Source organism: Vidua chalybeata, chromosome 5, assembly GCF_026979565.1.
Source record: "Vidua chalybeata isolate OUT-0048 chromosome 5, bVidCha1 merged haplotype, whole genome shotgun sequence".
NCBI lineage: Eukaryota > Metazoa > Chordata > Aves > Passeriformes > Viduidae > Vidua > Vidua chalybeata.
In genome coordinates, this window is record NC_071534.1 from 17,132,501 (window position 1) to 17,154,666 (window position 22,166).

The 22,166-nt window shown below is 44.3% G+C and overlaps 2 protein-coding genes across 4 annotated transcripts in view; one reads left to right on the top strand and one right to left on the bottom strand.

Annotated features, from left to right (window-relative positions):
• Positions 1-8,023, top strand: part of EMP1 (epithelial membrane protein 1) — a 14,702-nt gene extending 6,679 nt beyond the window's left edge. Inside the window, exons 2-6 of one of the 2 annotated variants that reach the window (XM_053942615.1) lie at positions 3,668-3,776; positions 4,538-4,655; positions 5,385-5,487; positions 5,592-5,732; positions 6,332-8,023. In XM_053942615.1, coding sequence (XP_053798590.1) covers positions 4,578-4,655; positions 5,385-5,487; positions 5,592-5,732; positions 6,332-6,495 — 486 coding nt within the window. In that variant the 5' untranslated portion in view covers positions 3,668-3,776; positions 4,538-4,577 and the 3' untranslated portion in view covers positions 6,496-8,023. The remainder of the gene's footprint in view (positions 1-3,667; positions 3,777-4,537; positions 4,656-5,384; positions 5,488-5,591; positions 5,733-6,331) is intronic. The other variant, XM_053942614.1, reaches the window with a different exon arrangement.
• GSG1 (germ cell associated 1) overlaps positions 1-22,166 on the bottom strand; it is a 75,055-nt gene that overhangs the window by 44,449 nt on the left and 8,440 nt on the right. Inside the window, exons 2-3 of one of the 2 annotated variants that reach the window (XM_053942611.1) lie at positions 18,613-18,656; positions 18,439-18,514 (exon numbers count right to left, since the gene is read on the bottom strand). The gene's annotated coding sequence lies outside the window, so the exon portion shown is untranslated. The remainder of the gene's footprint in view (positions 1-18,438; positions 18,515-18,612; positions 18,657-22,166) is intronic. The other variant, XM_053942612.1, reaches the window with a different exon arrangement.

Here is a 22,166-nt window from a genome sequence, read left to right on the forward strand (position 1 = left end):
TTTCTCCTTCATTTCCAAGTGGCCTTGGCCCTGATTTGAACCACCAGTATTCCTGCTGTGACTATGTGCCCCTCAGACAGTGGCTAAGTTCACATGCTTTCTCTAAATATTGGACCTCTTGTTGTCCCCATCAGAGACTGAGAGAGTCAGATCACTGGTCTGACTTACTACTACCTTCCTTATATTCTGTAGTGGCAGCTGGGAAAGGCAGAATTGCTTTTGTGTTAGTTGCTTTCAATCTATGGAGATTTTTGTTGACATTCTAACTAAAGGCACTTGTTTTTTCCCCAAAAAGCCATCTTTCCATTGTTGAGAAATCTAATGTATCAAACGAAAGGGTCCTCAGCTGAAAAACTCACTTTGAAAGGAGTCAGAGGTCACCAGTGTGTGCAGGCAGTGCGATTTAGATGTCTTCTTTTCCCTGGACACTCTAGGGAGCTACAGGATACTGACTGGGTCTCACCTCAGCCAGCATCTCTCACCATACACCTCACCAACTCAGCCTGGGAGAGGCAGTCCCAAGCAGGGACTTCAGTTCAGAGAGGAAGATGGAAATGGAAGTCAGATGAGCTACATCCATTAAGGAATATTTGAGATCTGAAATATTTCAAATTTAGTTGAGAGTGCCCTGATTTTTCACCTGAAACAACCCCATTGTTCCTGCAGAAACATCCTGTACACTCACCATCTAGTCCTTCCACTGCAATGCACTTTCTGTCAGAAGCAAAGGACCTTTACCTAATCTGGCTTACCCTCTTGAGTATCCCACTCCCTATATTTGAGGAACTATACCATTGGCATTTATCATATCTCCAAGTGGCACTACACATTCCATCCTGATCCTTTGCTAAGAAGCAAACCAGGGGCAAGGACTCACTTCTCTGTATTGCCCTCAGACAGAAGGATCCAAACATTTAAGTAGACAGAGGGGCGATACAGGTGGCAACAATCTGCCTGCATGAGAAGACTTTGTCTTAGTTTTAGATAATAGTACCAGTTAGTACCAGCCTGCTTGAACTTGAACTGGGGTCCAGCAGAGCTGTGTGTTGTTCCCCAGCATGTGTACTCCTGCATGGACAGAGAAATAGTCTCTACACAGCTAAGAGTCTGTCACTCTTATCTGCAGGTTTTTTTGCACTGAAGGCTTCTATGGTGATTCTTATTCATGCTTACTGTTGGTGTGGCACGTTATTTCTCTTCATCCATCACCCCATGAAAAGGAAAGTGAGTCGTCCACTGTTATCAGCACAAGATCTCTTGAGTCATGCAGGCTGTTCAGCATATGCATGACCTTCACTTCCTCACCAGCCTGCCCTACCTCAGTAGTCCTTCTACTGTTATGTCTCATTACTTTTTTTCTTGGCTTAATTGGGGTCTCTCCTCTGAAGGATGCTTGGGGAAGACTCACAAATTGTTTGCTTGAATGGTTCTTGAGAAGCAGTCCTGAAAACTGACAGTGTCCTGAGCACTTAATCTTGCAGGGTTAAATTATTGCGGGGTTTGAGAGCTTTGGGGTGAGTCAGTGGAAAAAACTGGCAGCTCTAGGAAGGCTAAGACTGACTCATAGCCCAAGAAGAGCCTGAGGAACTCCAAATGCAGCTGCAGTTTAGGTGCGGGAATGGAAGAAAAGGCATTTGCATGCAATTTTGTCCTATTGCTCCAGCAATGTGACCCCACCCTGTAGTGGAGAAAGATGTCTCACACTTAACAAATGGAAACGGTATCCTGTCAGTCCCCAATGCACTGCCAGTTTCTCTATCTGTTGGGAGGAAATGTCCACGCCATAGCATCAGAGACAGAAGTGAATCTATTTCAGGGCCATTCCTTCACCCACGGCTCCTCTGGGATTGTTCTCTCGTGTTTTATTTAACAGGCAGAGAGAAATGAAGAAAGGGGAAAGCAAATGAATACAGAGGGAGGCTTGTGCTTTAACTCACAAAGAATCTAAACGAAGCTGTGAGCACAAATCCCCTGGGGGAGTTTGCATTTGATAGCGTGTGTATTCAGAGAGAGGTGCTGACGTTCTCAGGAAGTAGGTGCACTGAAAGCACCTGAACTAACACTGCTCTCCTGCAGTGCTAAAATAGGCAGAAAAAGCAAAGGGAATAAAGGATTTCAGTTTTTTCTTAGAGTTTTGGTCAAAGTCCTGGGTGTGGGATCATGATTTTGGGGGTTCTTTTTTACATTGTAAAGTAGCATTTATGCCTCATTTTCATTTCTGAATGCAAACGAAAGATGCGTTTGAAAGGACTGTTCTAGTCCTTAGGATGTCATGAAAGTAGATTTTTAATCTTTCAAGTAGAAAGCTTTGTTTGAAGGTCCTAAAAAATAATAAGGAAAAAAAAAAAAGCACCAAATGAGATTTTAAAGAGGCCATGGAAAAATACTTCCATCTAAGAAAGAAGAAAGTTTAGCCACTGTTTAGTAAAGGCAAATTTCAGAGCAGGCAAATTTGTCAGAGTTTGGTTTATCCAAAAGAAAAAAAAAAGAATGAGAAGTAGTCAAAGGGACAGGAAGATTTGACTCAAGAGTTTGCTGCAGATATGTCACTTAGTCATGGTAACAGCAATAGTTTCTCAGTTTGAGTTGCAGTGGTAATATCTGTATCAGTTGCCATCCAGCATTTTGAAACCCTCGTTCCTTTTACAATCAAGGGAAAGAAGGGGTTTAACTCTTAGGTCAAGTTTGTTCATGTGGTAGCTTGCATATACTGTTGAGAACCTGAATTTTAGCAGTGTTAAAATCCTAAGTGACTATCAGAGGGAAAGTCCTAAGAAGGCTGTGCTTTCTTCAAGATCATCACTAAGGAAGGTACTGTGACAAGAGAGGTCACAGTGACCAGACCATCCAGCCAAATCAAGCTCTTTGGGATGCTAAGACATCCCAAAGCAGACAAGCAAATCTGGCCCACATTCAGCAAGTCAAGGCTTAACATCTCCAGAGAGTTCTCGAGGTGAAGGAAACCTTACAGTAGACAAGATTTGCTGAGGAGATGGGACTAGTTACCAAACCTCATCTGTTCTACTAAAGAGTAGCCTTTTTTGGGTGGGAGCAGTGACCTAACAGAACTGGTTCCTTGAGATCCTAAACTCAAGGAATTCTTCCTGGTTGCCAGCTAATGCTGAACTGGTCAAAATGTCACTGATGGAGAAGCCTGCCTACCCACTGTGGTTTGGGAAACTGTATACAAAGCAGTGCCAGGAACAGCTGCAGCATTTTACAGGAATACACTCCCACTCATGGCCACAGTGAGAGGAAAGACAGTAGTGGAGCAGGTGGAGTCATCAAGCAAAAAAGACACATGAATGGGACTTCTTTACAAAGTCTTTTGTCACAGTTTGTGTGAAAGAATCATAAAGTATAAATGTGTTGTTTCATGACAGTGTTACCACACCCTGTACAAATGGTGACAGCATCAGACCCTACCTGAGTCACCTGGACCAAAATAACTTGACAGCTAACATTAATCACATGCTTGATACTGCTCTTCAGTACCAGCACTTCTGAGGGAAAGAGCAACACAGCCTGTCAAACTTTCTAGGAAGTTTACTGGCCACAGAGTAGACTCAGTAAATGCTTCTGCCTGAAATATACTCACTTGATTTGTGTGAATTGTCTGCGCTCATTCTCACAGCTTAGATTTGTTCCTTGTACTTCACCTTTTCAGGGAAGAAGCCATCAGTCTTAACAAAACGTGTCATGAAGCTTTCTAAAGCACATTCCCCTCTCTCTTTCCAATCACACGTTCATCAGTGACAGGAAATCTTAAAAAAAAGGTAAAAATGTGCAGGGTACAAATGCAAAAATAACCAGAACAAACCAAAGAGGAATTTGCATTACAAGAGAATCTTACTGCATTAATAAAGTGACCTGCATGCCTCAAGTTTTAAAAGGGAAACAGGCAGTATTTGTTGCAAACCCAGGCATCTTCCCCAGTTCCAGAAAGACTCATGTCATTTCTGTTCTGGTTACTGTCCTCTTCACTTAAAGGAGTAGTCTATGGAATAGCGGCCACTCCTCTGGCTCATTCTCCACAACTACTCAACAGCTGAGGCACCAAGGAGCCCACAGTCCCCCATTCCATACCACTTGTCTGTGACCCAGACCAGCTGGAAGAGGCTAAGACACCACAGGAGAACAGGAAGAGAAAAATCTTTCCTGACCTCTGTGAATCCCATGGGCAAAAACTCCTCTTCCTAGAATGTATGCCTGGAGTATGGCATTTTTACTTTACATTAACACACATCAACTTAAGCAAACTGTGTATATATTCAGGCTATTTTTAAAATGCCCCCAAGTTATCTACCCATGCTCTACATCTCCTGCCATATTGGCTCCTTAATCTTCAGGCACTATTTAACCTCTTGAGCAGATTTAGACAAAACATTTATTGGCTTTTTTTTGGTATTCCACATTTCCAGAGTGAACCTAACTAAGATCAGCCTGGGTTTTTGCATGTAAACAAATCTTATGGTAATGCTGTTCTTTGACTCAGTCCTTCCCTTCATGTCCACCCTCTGTTCTTGTTCTCCCTCAGAGTTCTCTGTATCGGTGACACCACCTAGAAGAGACCCAAGATGTTGGTGCTACTGGCTGGTATCTTTGTGGTTCACATCGCCACTGTCATCATGCTCTTCGTCTCCACCATTGCCAACGTAAGTAGACTGCCCTGGACGAGACATGGCTGTCAGCTCCCGCAGAGCCTTGGATACAGCTGGCAGGCAGACCAGGGGGTGGGTGCTCTGGTGAGGATGAGGAATATCCACTCACAGTCATGGGGAGAGAGGAAACAGTGATGGGTATGCTTAGGGAGCAGGAAGGCAGCCGAGCTGGTACAGGAGGCAGCCTCTGTCTGTCACCTCCCCGGACCCCCAAGCCAGCAGCACCTCAACACCCTTCATCCGCCCGGGGAGGTCAGCAGTGCCAGCCCTGGCGCGGCACTGTTCCCCCCAGCCGGGGCCAGGCTGGTCCCACCAGGGCGCATTCCACGCCAAGGGGCACGGCGGGGGCCGCCCGGGAAATCTGGGCCGAGGGGGACCCCTGGTGGTGCTGCAGGGGTCCCCGCGCCCCCCGCCCGCCGTCGGCGCAGATTCTGAGGTCCCCTCTCACCCGTCTGGCCAGCCGTGACCCCCCGCCGCCGCCTCGCACAGGAGGAGGGTCAGGATGACCTGGGACATTTCTCCACGATGATTGGAACAGACTTCACTTGGGTGTTTTGCCCAGACCAAATGACTCCTGGCACTGGAAGCCAGTGCCATGTCCCACCTGTCCGGTGCCGACGTTTCCGGGCAGTTGGGCTAGTCATGCTCATTTTACGGTTTAGTCTGACAGAAAAGCAAAGAAGCTTTCCTGCCCCATGACACAACCTTTCTATCCTATTTCAGGTTTGGATGGTGGGTTCTTCCAGCACTGGAACGATCTCAACAGGACTCTGGCTGCAGTGCAACAAGACCTGCATTCAGCTGCCAGTTAGCAGTCAAGATGAGGGTAAGTTACAGCCACATTTTCATCGTGGTGAATCACAGGACATTGATGAGCACTGCCGAGACTCAGTCCTGACCTTCTCCAATCTATTCTCTGTGTTTTGACAGCTTCCCTCAAAGCCGTGCAAGCCTTTATGATCCTCTCGATCATTTTCTCCGTTGTGGCGCTCGTCCTGTTCATTATCCAGCTGTTCACCCTGGAAAAAGGCAAACGTTTCTACATGACTGGAGCCGTCATGCTGGTTTGCTGTGAGTATGCACCTGCACACTGTGCCATGCTCCCTGTGCATCCCACTGCCTCGGTGAACACAAGTAGCCACATATGGTCACCAGGGGAGGTTGTCAGCCAGCTAAATGTCTCCAGTGGCCCAGTTTTTGTTACAAAACAAAGCACTGGGGAATCGGAAAGTGTTGGGTTGGGATTTTTTTGTCTGTATATAATGAAAGTATTTTCAGATTTTCATTATGAAATCCCAGTGGGTTTTGCAAAATACCTTTGAAAGACAACAAAAAGGATTGAAATGTTTTGGGGAAGCAGGGGAATAAACAGTTAGCTACTGCACAGGGGATTCAATACGTAGCACCAAACTGTCGTTAGACCTTATTACTGATTTTCTCCTAACAAAGGTGTACTCCTCGTGGCACCCACCAAACAAGCCCCAAGTGTCTTATGTCATCACAGCTGCAAAAGAAATCCTCCACAAATAAGCCTAATGGGCAGCAGCTCCTCTCTCATATGGCACAAGACATGCATTACAATCTCAGGGGACAGCAGTACTTCACAAGTCTTGCGGCAATGCTGGTTTCTGTGCATTTTCCAACTCTCTTTTCACTCTTTCTTCCCACAGGGATGTGCATTCTGATTGCAGTCTCCATTTACACAGCTCGGTTCACAGGCACAATGGGGTACTCCACAAATCCTCACCATGGCTATTGCTTCATATTGGCCTGGATCTGCTTTTGCTTCAGTTTCGTCATTGGCATCCTCTACCTTGTTCTTAGAAAAAAATAAGGCTGATGGGTGTCCAGGGGAGAGGGTTGGCTACTGGGAGTGGGGAAGAATTACTCTGCTAAGAGAACTGTTGGGCCAATAGACAAAAACAGCCACCATCATCACCATTGCCACAGCAGAAAAATCACTAACAAAGCTAGAATCCTCAGAAACTCCTTCACCAAAGAGAAGGAGAAACAACTCCTACTGATCTAGCACTTCTGAGGCTAGAAATCTGCAAGTGACCCAGACAGCCTTCTCCTTGCCTGCAAAGTTGTGCCATACCTTCACAAAGCTTCAAGCTCAGCAGTGATGATTAAAGGGCACCACAAAAACAAGGGCTATATCTTCTTCTCTTCTTAGAGCCCTTCTCACTTACATTCGAGTGTGCCTTGTGGGTTGGGCAGTGAGGATTATGACCCCTTTATTTGTCCATTGATACAAATAGGATGGGCCTTTTGTTACATTTATATATATATATATATATATATATGCACATAAGTGAATGTTAAAGACATTAAATTGAGAAAAAAAATAGAAATTGGATTAATTTTGTATTAAAGTATCTACAAAAATAAGGCAGCATTTTTTTTTTTTTTTTTGCTGTTCTGTTTTCTATTTGATATTCCCATGATTGAATAAGATACAAGTAGGAATGGCAAATATACAGGCATGGATGATGGAGAGAGAGAGAGAGGGAGAGAGAAAGAATAGGGTTAAAGATATACAGAGGTTCTTAATTACAGAGGGTGCAGTTGCTCAGTGGTACACATGCAGGGAGGGAACCATCTGGATGTGTGTCTGCACTAAAACAATCTTCTATTCAACTCCAGAACATGGTAACAGCACTGCTACATTGCAAATCCTTACTGAGACAAGTCCTTATCTGTAGGCAGGGCTTTTTTCCCACATCATCACCTGGTATCTAATATTAATTGAGTGCCCCACCTTGTGACAAAGCTCATCTCAAAAGCAGATATGGTTAGCAGAGGAAAATTATTCCCTAATGAGAGATTAGGAGAGAGGAAGTAGGGCTTGTGAGTTTTGCTCCTTGCTGCACAACATTAGGCCGGCCACTTAACCTGGTGCTTTTCATCTGCCAAATTCTTCCATAAAACTAGCTACCTCCCAGGGTTGCTAAGAGATTCTGAGTCCACTCTATAGCACAAGCTCCCCATGTGAAAGGCTGGCATAGGCACTGGTACTGCTGCAACCCACAAATTCCTGTTAGTTTGAAGAATCTCAGTCACATGAGGCATTTGCAAGAGACGAGGTCAAAATTTCCTGTGACTCCATTCACAATTAAAAGATAGAGAGTATAAAAACCACATTAGTACAGATTGTGCATGGATGCTATTTACCTCTCTCTCTCTTCCTGTTACATTTTCTTCTTACTTAGACTTTATAAATTTGGTGGATATATTCTAGTACTGTATGTTGGTGTTTCATTAACAAAGGATATGTCATATATAGTCATTGTAAATATTTTGAAATGCGTATTTTTAACTTTGTGGGTATAAAAATAAAATCTGATTCCCTTTCTAATAAAGAGTTTTCCTCAGTTTTTTTTTTTTTTTTTCCACTAGTGTTTCAGATATTTGTTAGCAGAGGTATTTGCTGTTCTTACTCAATCACAGCCCAGCCCTTTAAGACAATGCAGAACTACCATGTTCTCTTGCATATGAGATTTCCTGTTGTGGAAGGCAGGAGGAAGCAGAACAACTGTCAGGGCTCCTGTTTCAGGCTGCCTGCAAGCTCAGGCAGACAGTGTGAGCAGTGGTATCACTCAGTCTCAGTGCCAGGCTTTGCCTCACACCCAGGAAAGCTGGAAACATACTTTCTCGCTCTGGCAGAGTCTCATCTGTCCCGAAGCAAAATCACCAAGGTGTTTGTCTGAGTCTCACGGGTTGGTATAGCTGTTGCTTCTCTAGTGATGCCTGGCCAAACATCTCTGCAGTTCTAGAGCTTGAGCAAAGAGTCCAAAGCCCAGGACCCTGGCAGATCTCAGAAAACTTGGGGGACAATCCTGTAGCTGTGAGGTAAGATCTAGCAAGAATTAGCTGTGTAGGAAATTTTTCTTTATCCATTAATCTACTGCAGGGAGAGCTAAGACATGCTAATTGAGGGTAGAACAGTGACATGAGTCTTCAGGAGCTGAAGTTTTACCAGACAGGGACCTCTCAAAGCAGGGTGTGGGAAGGGCTCACAGTGTGTCATGGGTGGACACTTATCTTGGTCTCAGAAGGTTCCAGGAGTCACAGATTATAGAATATGCTGAGTTGGAAGGAAGCAATCAGGTCCAGCTCCTGGCTCTGCACAGGCCATTCCAAGAATCACACCATGTGCCTGAGAGCATTGTCCAAATGCTTCTTGAACTCTGCCAGGCTTGGTGGTGTGAGCACTGCCTAGTGCTGTGGCCACTGAGTCCTGCTGTTCCTCATGCTCCTGGCACTCCTAGAAGCGCAGGGTAACAAAAGACCATCTGGCCACTGTGGACAAGGCTAACACTGACAGGTGAGACATGAGCCACCCACTGAGGGAGGAGCACTGAGGGAAGTTAGCCAGTGAGCCTTGCAGGAGCACACCCACTGGTATCTGTCCTGATCCTAGCATGGTGCAGATGTGACAATATGATACCTCACAGGATGACAAGGCAATGCCAGCCTTGTTGGCATGACCAGGTCATAGACAATGGTCTCAGTTTTTGAACAGTGGTCTCCAACAGCATTTCTGTCACCACAAACTGTTGTCACTGATAGCTTAGAAAGTATGTGAAGGCTACTGGACACTCTGGGTAGCTTGGTTTGCCTGAAAAAAATCACTTGGGCTACTAAAGGATCAGTACCCTAATATACAGGTGGAAAAAGTCACTGAGTCCCCTGGAATCTGACAAACCTAGTTATCTGGTCCCTGAAGCATAATTCATTCCAAATGAGACAGTCTTTGCTCCACACCGAGTAGCTCCCGCAACCATCTTCTGAATCCCGTTACATTAGGGGCACACAGGCATGAACTTACATTTGGCACCACCAAGACAGAACACATCAAACAGAAAAGAAGATGCCAACAAATATGGATCAGTTACAAAACATAAGGAAGCAGAAAAGGATAGGAGAAAATAGCACTATTGGTTGTGTCATATGACAGATGTTTGCTCAAAAATCATCTTCAACACAGCCTGAAGTGACACTGACCCAGTGTCACATGGACTGTGAGATGCAAAGTCATGTCACTCCTGCAAGAGCCATTACAGGGATTTCAGGGACCAAGCTTCACAAGGCCCAGGACCACAGCTGTCTCCAGCACTTCACAGGAGAGTCCTTGGACTTGGAAGAGAAGCATTTGAAAGAGGAGAAACAGAGGAGAAATTCCCGATTCAATGGCTGAGCAAAAGGATTCCCTATTCCCTGGTTCTTTTCTGCAGGTCACTGCAAGGAGAAAAGTGTTTGACACAGACAAACAGCTGACTAATTCAGGGCATTTGCCTACAGTAAATCAGCTGCAGAAAGCACTAAGAATGAGGGATAACTGAGGGGGCAAGAGCTTTTTGGGCAAGAGACATTCTTGCTCTGATCAGAAAGTCACACTATGTAGGCTGGGAAGAAGTAGTCCAATAAGTGGTCACATTAAGGGGTTTGAAATTACCTCTGCATATTCATGGGTGTGTTGCAAAAGCCGCTGCAGACACCTTAGGGGAGAGCCATGCTCTGCAAATGGCATAAGCCCAAACCAGCCAAGGAAAGTAAGTGACTCCTAGCCTGATCAAAGGGTGATGACAGCACTTGAACACAAAGGCAGCAGCGCCTGCTGCATTTACAGAATGTGGCTGACTGCCAGCACACCCAAAGAAGAAGAATGGCTTGATTCCCTTGCAGTAAAGACAACAGAGAAAAACCAAACCACCACCATCAATAACAAAATACAAAATCCCCAAACCACACAAGACTAAATAAAAACCAAGTGTGCAAGGAATGAGGAGCTCATGGGGGTATCAAAGATGACACCAGGAGTGATGTAAAAAGCTACAGGTTGCTTCCAGCACTAGATAACGCTGTACTGCTGGCATCCTGGGTGCAACTAGCCCAGGAATCTTTTAACAAAGGAAAGTAAGGTGAAACCAGCATGACATATTATTCCACTCAAAATATATCCAGTCCAGGGGGCAGACTAGAAATTAATGCTGTGGTTGTACTAGCTGTAATTAGAAGGATGCCTAAACTTGTGATTATTTATATTTGCAGCTCTGCCTGCTCAGATAATAAGAACAGTCAGGGTACCAGTTGATTGTTGGAGGAACTGGGGAGGAATATTAATCACAGACTCTCTATTCCCACATTGCACAGTTGGTGAGGTGCATCACTGCAGGCAGCTCAGCTCTCCCAGCATTGTCAGCACCACAGTATTGAATTAGATACACTATGATCTAATGCATGATGACAAATCTCATGTTGCACAATTCACTCAAAGTACGTGGGTAAGTGGTATAAATATACACCTTGTCATCTGTTACAGTGCTTAGGAAACCTGATTGCCTTTCTGCTCAGCCTAGCATGGAAGGCTGTAGCTGGCAGCCTTCCTACATTCCACCCCCTCTCAGGCTTCTCATGTGAACCAGGTTAGCCAGAGACCAGAGGGGTCAATCCACAGCAGATGCCTCAAGGCAAATACAGAAAGCATGCTCCTCAGCAGAGATTTATGAGAAGCCAAGATGCTTCAACTGATCTCTCAGGCTAATTTCAGTATCAGCGTTTGGATGACAGAACTGGATCTACCTAAGGGAAGAGGCAGTGCTGTGGAGCTCTGTCCTGTGAATATGGTAACTCTCATACAGATTACCTGGATAACATAACACAGTCAGAGGTGCTAGAGAAGGGGCTTTGGGGATGCTCCTGCCTCTGTCAACTTTCCAGATAAATGTATAGGTGGACAGAAGAGTAGCTTTTGGAGTTCACAGATGGATGAGACTTTTTATGAAGAGTTTTATGGAGCATCATAGATTATTTCTTTCTCTGGAAGCAACTACCAGAATAAAAGGTTTGTTTAATTGATGTACTCACTGCAAAATTTTTTTGGGCCTTGCTCTGATGATAACATGGAGCTGGAGTAGGTGAGTTGTAATTCAATGAGTAAGACCACTTCCTAGGTCTTTGGGAGGATGAGGGAATGTATGGTTGTGTGAGACAGGAGTATCAACCAAATGAAGCACTGTCTTGTTATCAGAGCCCAGAAACCTTAACTGCACACATCAGGGCTGCTTAGCCAAGAGAGCAAAGGGTGCTGCTGTGGGCATGGCACGTGATGGGTGGGGTCAGCATGCCGCAGAGGGGGGCTGTGAAAGAGGCTTCCATGTGCTTCTCACACTGCAGCCATGACAGGTTTTCCCCATGCTCCCTGGGAACTGCTGACAGCCCAGAAGTCCCAGTAGTGTCCCTAAAAGCTGAGTCTGCTAAGCATTTTGGAGGTACATTTAGCAGCTCCCAGGACTGCATCCCAAGTTTTCACCATTTTCATTTACAGACTTGGAGAAGTCAAAGACAACCTCAACATAGCTTGTGCATATTTTTTAGAGGGTTCTGTTTCTAAACTGCATTAGAAGCAGGAGATGCTTCATGTGCATGACAGAGAGGATGATCCACTATGTGGTACAGCAAGAAGCTTCATGGCAAAGAAACCAGAACCCCAGTCCTTTGTATCCCAGCTCTGGAAAGGTCTTGTAGGCTCTGAAAAAGAGCCAGGGGTGAGGAGGGGATGCAGAGGTCAAAGGCAGAGATGAAGTACTCAGGATCACCCCTGGGTAGACTGGCAGTGATCAGATGCCATAATGGAATGGGGCAGTAGAAAGAAGTGGATTATCACATTTAGGGGCAGAAGGGAGAATGAAGGAAGAACAGACAGGAAGAACAAACACTGCAGAAGACAAAGACCATCACTGCACTGGTGGGTTGGGGAGGACAAGCAATTTAGCAGGGAGGTGTATGGAATTTGGGACACCTGAGACCCACTGCAGTCATCTACCAAGCAGTCAGACCCTCGTCAGTCAGTGGGCTTGCTTCCCAGTACCATGGGCTGACATTCACAGTTCTACCAAGAACTGTGGTGAGCTGTTGTAAACCGTCCAGCACCGGAGGATGGACCCAGACATGCCCTCTCAGCCCACTGGTGGCTGAAGGCCCTGGTCCCTCGTGTTGTCACTAGAGGTCAGTGCAAGCCCAGCAAATGCCTCTGCTGAATTTATGTTTCTATGCGGTACGGTCATCCCCAGTCGAGGACAGTGCTGATTTATCACAGTATAATTCAGAAATGGGAGCATGCCCCAGCCCCACTTGGCAGCCCTCGGATGGGCTCCCTGATGACCTGTGGCATGCCATGAAAAAGAAAAATGCAGCATCTTGTAAGAGGTGACATCATAGGAGTGTTTCTCACCAGAAAGAAACCTGGAGGGCAAATGGAAATGGAGGAAGAAACTCCGTGGGGGAATCGGCAAAACTTTGGATTCATCAGTCTGGAACAGATGACCATGGCTCTTTTCCCTTTGGCTACTGAGAGCTGTTTTGGGCTCAGGGAGGTAAAGGTTTACCCTTTTCTCCTGTAGTTAATACCAACCCGTCTGCTAAGTACAGACAGAGAAACTGAGGCAAAGAAATAACATCAACCTGGGAGAAGCAGACTGGAAGCAGAGAATGAAGGAAGTGATGGGATGGACTGAAGATAAAAATACTTCAGAGTTTTAGTACCTCAACAGTTCCTGCTTCATGGGGGCACCATTTCTAGCTAACTCCCCTTCACTTCCAGTGGATCTTAAGAAAACAGGGTCTTTCTCATTTTTGCAAATAGCAAGTCTTAGGTCCCTAAAGACTGATTGCAGCACATCAGTAGCTAAACCTGTATTAAGGCAACCAGATTTCAGGGGTGTGGTTTTAATCCTGATGATTTGCCAGTGAAATCTGTGGAAGCTGCAGAGGCTTAGCAAGGTCCATCAGTTTAAGTACCTCACTTCAAACACCCAAGACAAAAAAATTGGACACAGGCACCCAGTAGAGACCTTGAAACCCTGCAACTGGGACACAGAGAGAAGAGTTCTTTTTTTTTGTTTTGTTTTGGTTTTTGTTTTTTTTTTTTTTTTTTTGCCATGTGTCTACCAAAAGATTTGCAATGACCTTGATGCAATAAGGGCAAAGTTTGTATTTGCAGTGCAGTAAATCTAGTGGTCCCTGTTGTATAATTGCTTGCCTGTAGAGAAGCATGACTATAATATATATCACAATGTCACTTAGGCCAACACATATGCTATAGATAAAACTACTACTTGCTCAGAGAATCCACAATCAGGAAAATTAACCCGTTCTTAACCTTTTGCCAATTTCAACTGTGTTGCACATGTATCCAAATACCAGCAAAGCTTTTGTGCCAGAGTAGAGTCAGATATATTTGGAATTCAAGTGGAAAACACTACACAGCCCTGCTTGTGTCATGCCAGATGGAGCTAAGAGAACAAATCCACATCCCTATATTGTAAACTTACTCTTTTCCCTAGAATCACTGATCTGAGTGGAATTCAAGTAAAATGGAGCTCTTCTTCCATCAGGGAGCTCTCTCTGTGAGAAGGTGCAATGGATGGGAAGCCACAGACCCTGAGCCCTTGTTTCTCCTCTCTTTCACTGTCTGGAATTTCTGTTTATAACAGTGTTCTTCATATGCATGATTTACCTCAACTCTCATAGTTCCACATCACCTACTTTACAAAAATCAAAAACATGGCTGTAAAGTCACCTCCAGCAGGTCTGGAAAGATGGATTTCTAGTATGAGAGAGAAATCATATTACCTCTGCTTTCTGGTTTTATGAAAACCTTATGTCTGATGGTTTCTGACAAGCAAAACAAAGCTACTGTATAGACTCCTACTTTCAAGACAGCCAGATCAACAGGCACGAAATAGGCACCACTTGATATTATCTAACCAAAAGCACCCTTCTCACAGTCTGATCCCCAGCCCTTCCAGGGGTGGGCTGACTCATACATGCCTTGTCACACCCCCACCACACTGCTTCGGTGGGGACTGCATTCCTCTTGCTTCCCAGTGCTGCCACCTTCCAGAGCTCCCACTGGTATTCAAAGGGCAGAAGTCTGGCTTTAATCCTCAAAGCCATCAGCAATTATCTTGCATCACGTTTGCCACTTTTCTCTGTCACATGTGCACTCTTAGCTCCCACCAGAGTTGAAAGCTTCCAACAGCCCTTGCCTTTTCAAAGAGCACTGCAGACAGCCATTTACACTTTAAATAGACATTAAAATGAAGCCACCTGCATGCCTTCCAGTTCCCGAACTGCAGAGCAGAGCAATGGATAATGGAAGTGTACCAACACATCAACAGTTTCCACTAGCAACTGCTGCAGAATAGCTTGACACCAACTTCAAATATGGACAGGAAATGGCTTTTGATATCAAATGTAAGTTTCAACCCCACAAGAGTCTCTAAAAATAAACATTTTGTTCCTACGTATCCTTGATTTGATACCAAATGGATTGTGGAAAGGGACCAAACTCTAGAAACAGAAATAATAATAGAGGTACAGTTTTAATTAACTCATCCTATATTATTCCCTTTTCTACTGGACCCCCTGCCTCACTCAGCACACAAAAGTGCTCTGTGGATGAGGCTGTCCTCGTTATTCACTCTTGTGGCTGTATTTATCTGCACGCCAGCAGCGCACTGCACAGCATACAGGACTCTGCTTCCTTTCTGGGCTTTTCAATTTGCCTCATTATTATCACCATCAAGCCATTCTCAAACCCAAAAGGACTTTTGTCTTCCAGTCACCCCTACAAAACCAAACTATTATCACAGATATTTTAGAAACAGGGGAATTGATTCATAGGCAGATCACAGCTAAAGATCTGCAATGCTGACCATTAATTTGGGCCACCACAGTGGCCTCTTACATACAAAACAGCTCATGGCCATTGCTGAAAAGTTGAGGGGGGACATCACATTCAGAGTCCACAGTAAAGGCAGAGAGGGAAGAGTGTATTTCTACACCCACTATAATATTCTCAGTATAGCAAGCTGTATTTGTCTTCTTGCTTGCAAAAAGAGGTTGAAGAAAAATTGCATGCCTCTCCTTAAGCCACCAGTCACCTCAGGTCAGTATTCCTGATGTGGGGAACACCAGGAAACCTCTCACCAGTGTAAACTCTCTGGATGGGTAACACAAGAACACAAAGACAAATGTCAAAAGGATCAATTAATCTTAGGTACCTCTGTCAAGACACCAATAGCCCATGTATAAAAATCTCTATGCACTCAAAGCACAGCTGCCATAGGATTCAGCTGCAGTGAGTTCTGCAAAGCAGGCCCCAAGGGCTGCCTTCAGCCCCTTTCCTTCCCTGCAATAAGTCATGCTTTTAAACAATTGAGCACAAGCTCTGTCTTGGCTAAGGACCAAGTGCCACACATTTGCATCCCAACTTTACGCCTTCTTGCGCATTGAGCCCATCCAGATGGCAGGGTGTATTCGAAGCTTAATGATCTGCTTTCCCTCCCTCCAGTATGGGCACAATAAATCACTGGCAAATCTTCCTGATGGTCTTTTAGAGGGAAGACAGATCAAACACATATAGTGAGTTTCAAAATACCAAGTCTTCAGGAAAATTATGGTCTGCAACATTGGTACAGAGCATGGATTCAACTGAATAACTTAAAATGCCTGCAACTAAGCTTTCTCTGCCAGTCCACCCTTCCCAAATCCCTATGCCCTGCACTTTCTCCTTTGCCAGGCAAAGATTTTGCCAGACCTGGCTTGCTTGCTCTACTCTTGATCACCACAGTTCCTTGCCTGCTTCAAAGAAATCATCTTTTAGCAACAGCACTCAGACCAAAACTTTTGAACAATCTCAAGAGAAGCTAGAGTTTGGTCTTTTGAAGGCTGGGCACAGAGACTGCAGGAGACTTGGCTTTCAGGACAGAATTTTACACACCCAAGCCATGACCAGAGATGTATGTGCTCATGACATGAGACCCAGGTACATCTTCTGCCTACAGAGCACAGCACAGGACACAGGGATCTGTTTACAGGACTAGACCTTAAACACCAGAGAGAGATCCTAAGATATTATTACATGTGGCTGTATAAAAAGCTTTCATTGTTTGATGAGAGGGTAAAGTGGCACACACAAACTGAGTCTCAGCAAATGGCCACAGCAGTCTGAATGCCCCCCACAACACAACACAGAAAGTTTTGGCAGAGGCAGGCATTCCTCTGATTTGTCCTGACAGCATTAAACAGCCTTAATGTGGAGGTACCTCTGTGTCCAGCCTGGGGACCTGCACCTCATTCTCTTCAAACTTTTCAATATCTGCAGGGACTAATATAAGGCTTTGTGCTTTGCAGTACTTACTGCCACTGAGCTCTGACCTCTCCTCAAGCTGCTTCCACTCTGCCTGATAAGTGAGGTTCTGTGTAGAAGCACCATGCACTCTTGTATTTAAAGATCAGTGAATTGTTTGGGATGCCAAACAATAATTCAGTTTCACACCAAACTTTATTGCGACATTTCCTGGGTAATCAAGTCTTTTTATTGTCAAAAGACTGTTTTCCAGTGTGTAGACTTTTAAGAAGAAATTCCCTGCTCTGGAGTTCACTGTGTTTCTGGCTACTTAAACTGGATCTGACAAGTTAAATTATTTGTATGCTTTAAGCTAACCATCTGCATGGGAGTAAGCATCAGGTACAGCTTATATGTAGCATACTCCACAAAATATAAATTAATCCACATGTGCATTCAAACAAAATGTCAATGCTATATCTCAAAGAATATGGGAGAAAAGGCCAGGGGCCAGTGAAATAATTTTCAGCTTTTAAGTGACAGACAATGGAAGCAATCTAGTCTTGCATCTCCTAAGTACTGGCAGATTGGCCAGGATTTGGATGCTAACAAAGAAATTCAGTACATGGGCCTGGTTTCAATTAATAAGCATGTGGCCATATGGCTCTGTGTGTGTATGTGTTTATACCAAGTGTTCTTTCCTGGTAATGGGCATTGCATAAGTACAAGCATGCGTGTGCCTGTGAAGACAGGTTCAGAGATAGTTCAAAAATGCCTAGCAGCAGAGGCAAAATTTGGTGTTGACAACCAGAACAAAAGGTTTCTTCCCTGGCACGAAATCAGAGCCACGCGGCAGCAGTGAAAGCACCAAACACGATATGCTGACCATACAGGATCTGCCAAACTGGGACAAACCTCACCCAGGGAGACAGAAGGACCAAATACAACCAAACCCGCTCCTGGGAGGCACACCAGCCAGGCTGACCTGCTCTGTCTGCCATGCAAGGAGGCAGAGACTCACAGTGCCTCCTGCTTTAAGTGGATGGTACCACTCTCCTGTTGCTGTGACCGATCCTGCTGTTCTGCTGCTCTGGGCAGCCTGACTACCAAGGAAATGTCCTGCTCTGCCCCTGTCTGCAGCCAGCCTACCTGCGTGCATGTCAGACCACACACATGCTTTGGATTTGTCAGCAAACCACACAGCTCTGTGTCTTGTCCACAGAACTTGCTTCTCCTGTATCTTTTTTTTTTTAAGAACAATGTAGTTGTCAGATCAGTAGGTGTCAGATGGGTAGAAGGAAAAAGAGGCAAATAAGATAAAATACTTTGTATGTGATAGGAAATTCATACCCAGCAATTTAAAACAATTTGTGCATCCATAAGCTTAATTTAATTCTTTATCTCCTCCATACCGTCTCAGTTTCTTAAGTTAGAACTGTTTCTGCAAATAATAGGCTAATTCAAAATGATGATGTACTAATGAGGTTGATGGTGACCATATAGGACCACAGACTCTGATAAGGTAGTTACCTGTTATTTTAGGGTTATCTTGACTTTTCAGCTCTACATGTCTTTCCTCAAGATGCACTAATTTTGCATTGTTCTAATTAATAGCCACTCTAAGCTGGCACACTTTCATACCTGTTTTTGTCAGTGCTTTAAGTAGTCCTTCAAGCCCTTAACTTTTGGTGCCTTCTTGCAATGCAGAGATAATCCCCTGTGACAAACAGCAATTAAAGACATAAAGAAATCCACAACAGATTTTTTTTTACATGAGCACTTGCAAATATCTGAGAACCTCGGAAATACTCTCACCTTGCATTAATTTTCCTGCCAAACTCCACGCCCACTTCATTTCTCTGCATTTAAATATACCTTGTATTATTATTTTCCCCTCAGAATAATTCTAATTGTATAATTCACCTCTCAACCCTCAACCAGTGCTCAAATACAGCTTTAAGGGTTTTCATAAATCACAGTCTAGAGTATCCTGCAGTGCAATGACAGAGCTAAGTACAAATATAAGCTTTTCAGAGAACCGGTGTCTGAGAATGGGTCTATCCTGCCACAACACAACCTCGAGAAGCATTTTTGAGGCCAAACCTCACCACCACAAACCTTCACTGGGCTGAAGAGCCTACTGTGAGGATTTCCAACTGGAAGTAATGAAAAGTAAGGATTCCCAAGGGTCTCAGAGCTGAGGGCTGAATGGGGAGAAGCCTACCAACAGAGAAAAGGGAAGGGAAACAGTAGATATTCAGCCACTCACTCTGAAAACAAAACTGTTGTCTGCCAACTTCCTTTGAACAGGAGCACAATGACAGCTCAAGGAGACCTCCATAAGCAAAAACCGTATCACACACCCCTGAAGTTCCAGCTCTGCTCAGGAGTACCAGAGGCAGTGCACAGCCAGTGACATAAGACATGTTGGCCAAGAAGAAAGAAGCAGAATGTTAGGATCTTGGACAAGTAAAGTGAGAAATACCGAGAGGTATCTCAGAGCAGCAAAGCCAGGAATAAGACTGGGACCAGAGCTGAGGAATGGCAAGAGGACTGGAGTGCTTTATGGATGGGGTTGAATTCCAATATTCATTCATCTTAAAAGCTTTTTTATTTCCTTTTGATTATGGGATGCAATTACATGCCAAAATTAATATCCTAAGACAAGACACAACAGATGGATACCAACCAGGAGGGCAATAAGAAGAGACAATGAAGCAATTCTGGTCAGTCTGACAGATCATAAACTCAGCAGCCTCCTACCCACCCATATCCATTGACAGGCACATCAAACTTTGTCCTTCAGACTTTTTTACTATTTCTTAGAGAATTTAATTCCTTGTCTTTTTCCTCATCAGCATTTTTACTATGTATTTACTCCAAATCTGTAAAGGAACAATTGCCCAAAGTCTCATGACTGCCAGAAAAGAGGAAGGAAGTTTTGCAGATGAACCAAGGGAGAGGTCAGAAAACCAGCTCAGAATTCCTAAATAACTGTGCTCCTGTATCCACAGCAGCCCACACATGGCATGCCAGCAGTGCGGTCTGACCTGCAAGTGAATGGGGAATCCACGTGGCATCTAACACATCCACAGCTGGTTTGAAGCTATAAATTTTCAGGTTCCAGCCTGACACCATGCTGGGAGTTACCAGGGGAAAAAAAAAGCAAGCAATTCTTCCATCCTGGTGATTCATTCTTCCATGTCTCAGACATCACAGAGATTAAGCCAACCGTACCTTTTCAAGCATTGTTTCCCTCAATTAAATAGAAACCTAGGCACCCACAGCAATGTCTGCTATCCTTTACAAAAGAACTAACCACAGTAAATGCAAGTTTTCATCCTTGTAACATCTCTGAGGCCAATGCCAAGCATGTGATGGATTTAACTGGAGAGCATGAGGGACTTCATGTCTAAAAAATAGAAATCACTTAACTGAGTTGAAATCATTATCTTTATGGAAAGTAATGCAAGCTGATAATTTTGCTAAGGATGACAAATTTACTTCTTCCAGCATAATTCATCCTAGAGAACCTGAGTGTACTTTCTGGATGCCAAACACCAGCTACTATTACATTTTTGCAAATGTCTTGACAAGCAATTAAAGTTATCACAGCTCTTAGGCAATTTCTTCCTCTAAGAGTATAAAATAACCCAAATATGTGGTAGCATCAGTAACTGGCAAAGAGGGCAAGTACCCTCAGAAGACAAAACTGTGATGTACCTCCACTTGAAAGAGCACTCTACCTTCAAGCTTTTAATGTGAAGCCCAGGCACTAATAATGCCATCCACTAATTTTGCCTCAAGTTTTAGTCAGACCAGGATGTCAAGAAAGACGTAACAGAAACTGAACTAGAAACAGAGGGGCAAAAACCTAGATGAGTAAAGAGACTGTGGCATAAAGAGAAATTATAACCATTATCTTTGCTTCAAGAGGCAACAAATAAGAGAGGCCAACAATAAATAAATATCAAAGAAAGTTGAAGGCAGAACTATTGCCTTGTACAGGAGAAGGGGATTCAATTACAATAGAGGCAAGTACAGTGAAATGTTTTCCACGTGGCATCTAAATAATTTGTGGAACTTCTTGTTGGAAGATGTAATTCAGGCTAAGAATTTAGCAAAATATAGAGCAGGATTCATGCATCTTGTAATAGATGGGAGTTTTTAGGAGCTTTGTGTATTGCAGGGTATAAAAACCAGATTCTAAGTGCCAGGGATTAAGCAGAAATATCCCTCTGGGAAGGTTATCCTTGAACAATGTCTTTTGAGGTGTTCCCATTTCCCCTGAATTGCTACACACAAGCCAGAGGTAGCCTACCTCACCCTGATCTCATCTACAGGATAATTCCAGAGAAGTGTTATCACAGCTGAATGGAGGAATTGCATGCTGTTTAATCCGAGCCTATTGGAAATTCCTGGCAGCATCTCAGGCTGCAGTGTTAGGAGATCAATTATTACACCAATAAAAGAAATTAAAAGCTTTGTCAGAAAACCATCAGAAGTGTGACTGCCCTAAAACATACACAGGCCAAATTCTCTCTTGTTGCTCAGCTGGAAGAGGGCCCTCCCCCATTCCTGCCCCAGTTCCATGCCACAGAAGGAGAGAAGCAGACTGCAAAGAGCAATTCCTCGCAGTACCCCAGGTGAAAGCAGCACTTTCCCCAGTTCCAGTTATTGTTAGTGGAAAAGTTCCTCCTGGGCTGATTTGCATTGACCTACAGAGACACATATGTGAATGCAGTTAAGTGTTGACCTCAATGTCACACAATAAGAGTAGCAGTCACAGCATAATGGCTTAAGGCTATTGCACAATTTATTGAACACAGGGAGGCTCTGCCTGCCTGGTGGGAGCTGGTCTGGCAGCACTACAGTTATTCCAGCAGCCCTTGGCCCCGCAGCAGCTGGGAGAGCAGAGCTAAGGGTGACAAAGATCACTTCGGAGATAGGCACTAGGATGTTCTCATCAGTGTGAGGAAATGAAATCGTGACTGGCTATGGGGGAAGAGAGGGAGGTAATGGAGTTTTTTTCATGGATCCCGAAGTTTTAGTTCATGGGAAAGGAACATACATTCTCAAGATGAGGCTACTATCTCCAAATATAAGGCAATTTGCCTTTAGGATGCAAATTACAATACTTCTGCAGACTTCAGGAGAAAAATTCAGTGGCACACTAGCCCCTAATTCCAGATGACTGTGTTAGAGGGCTTTCACAAGCCTCTTCTGCAATCTCATAAGTCAGCACAGATCATTTCAGTGTCTGCAAATTGCTTAACTCAGTGCACCCAGCTCCTCATAGGAGCCTGCAGTGTTTCACTAGACTTGTTCCACCCTCTCCTTGCTGCCTCTCTCACGCATGAGTGCTCACA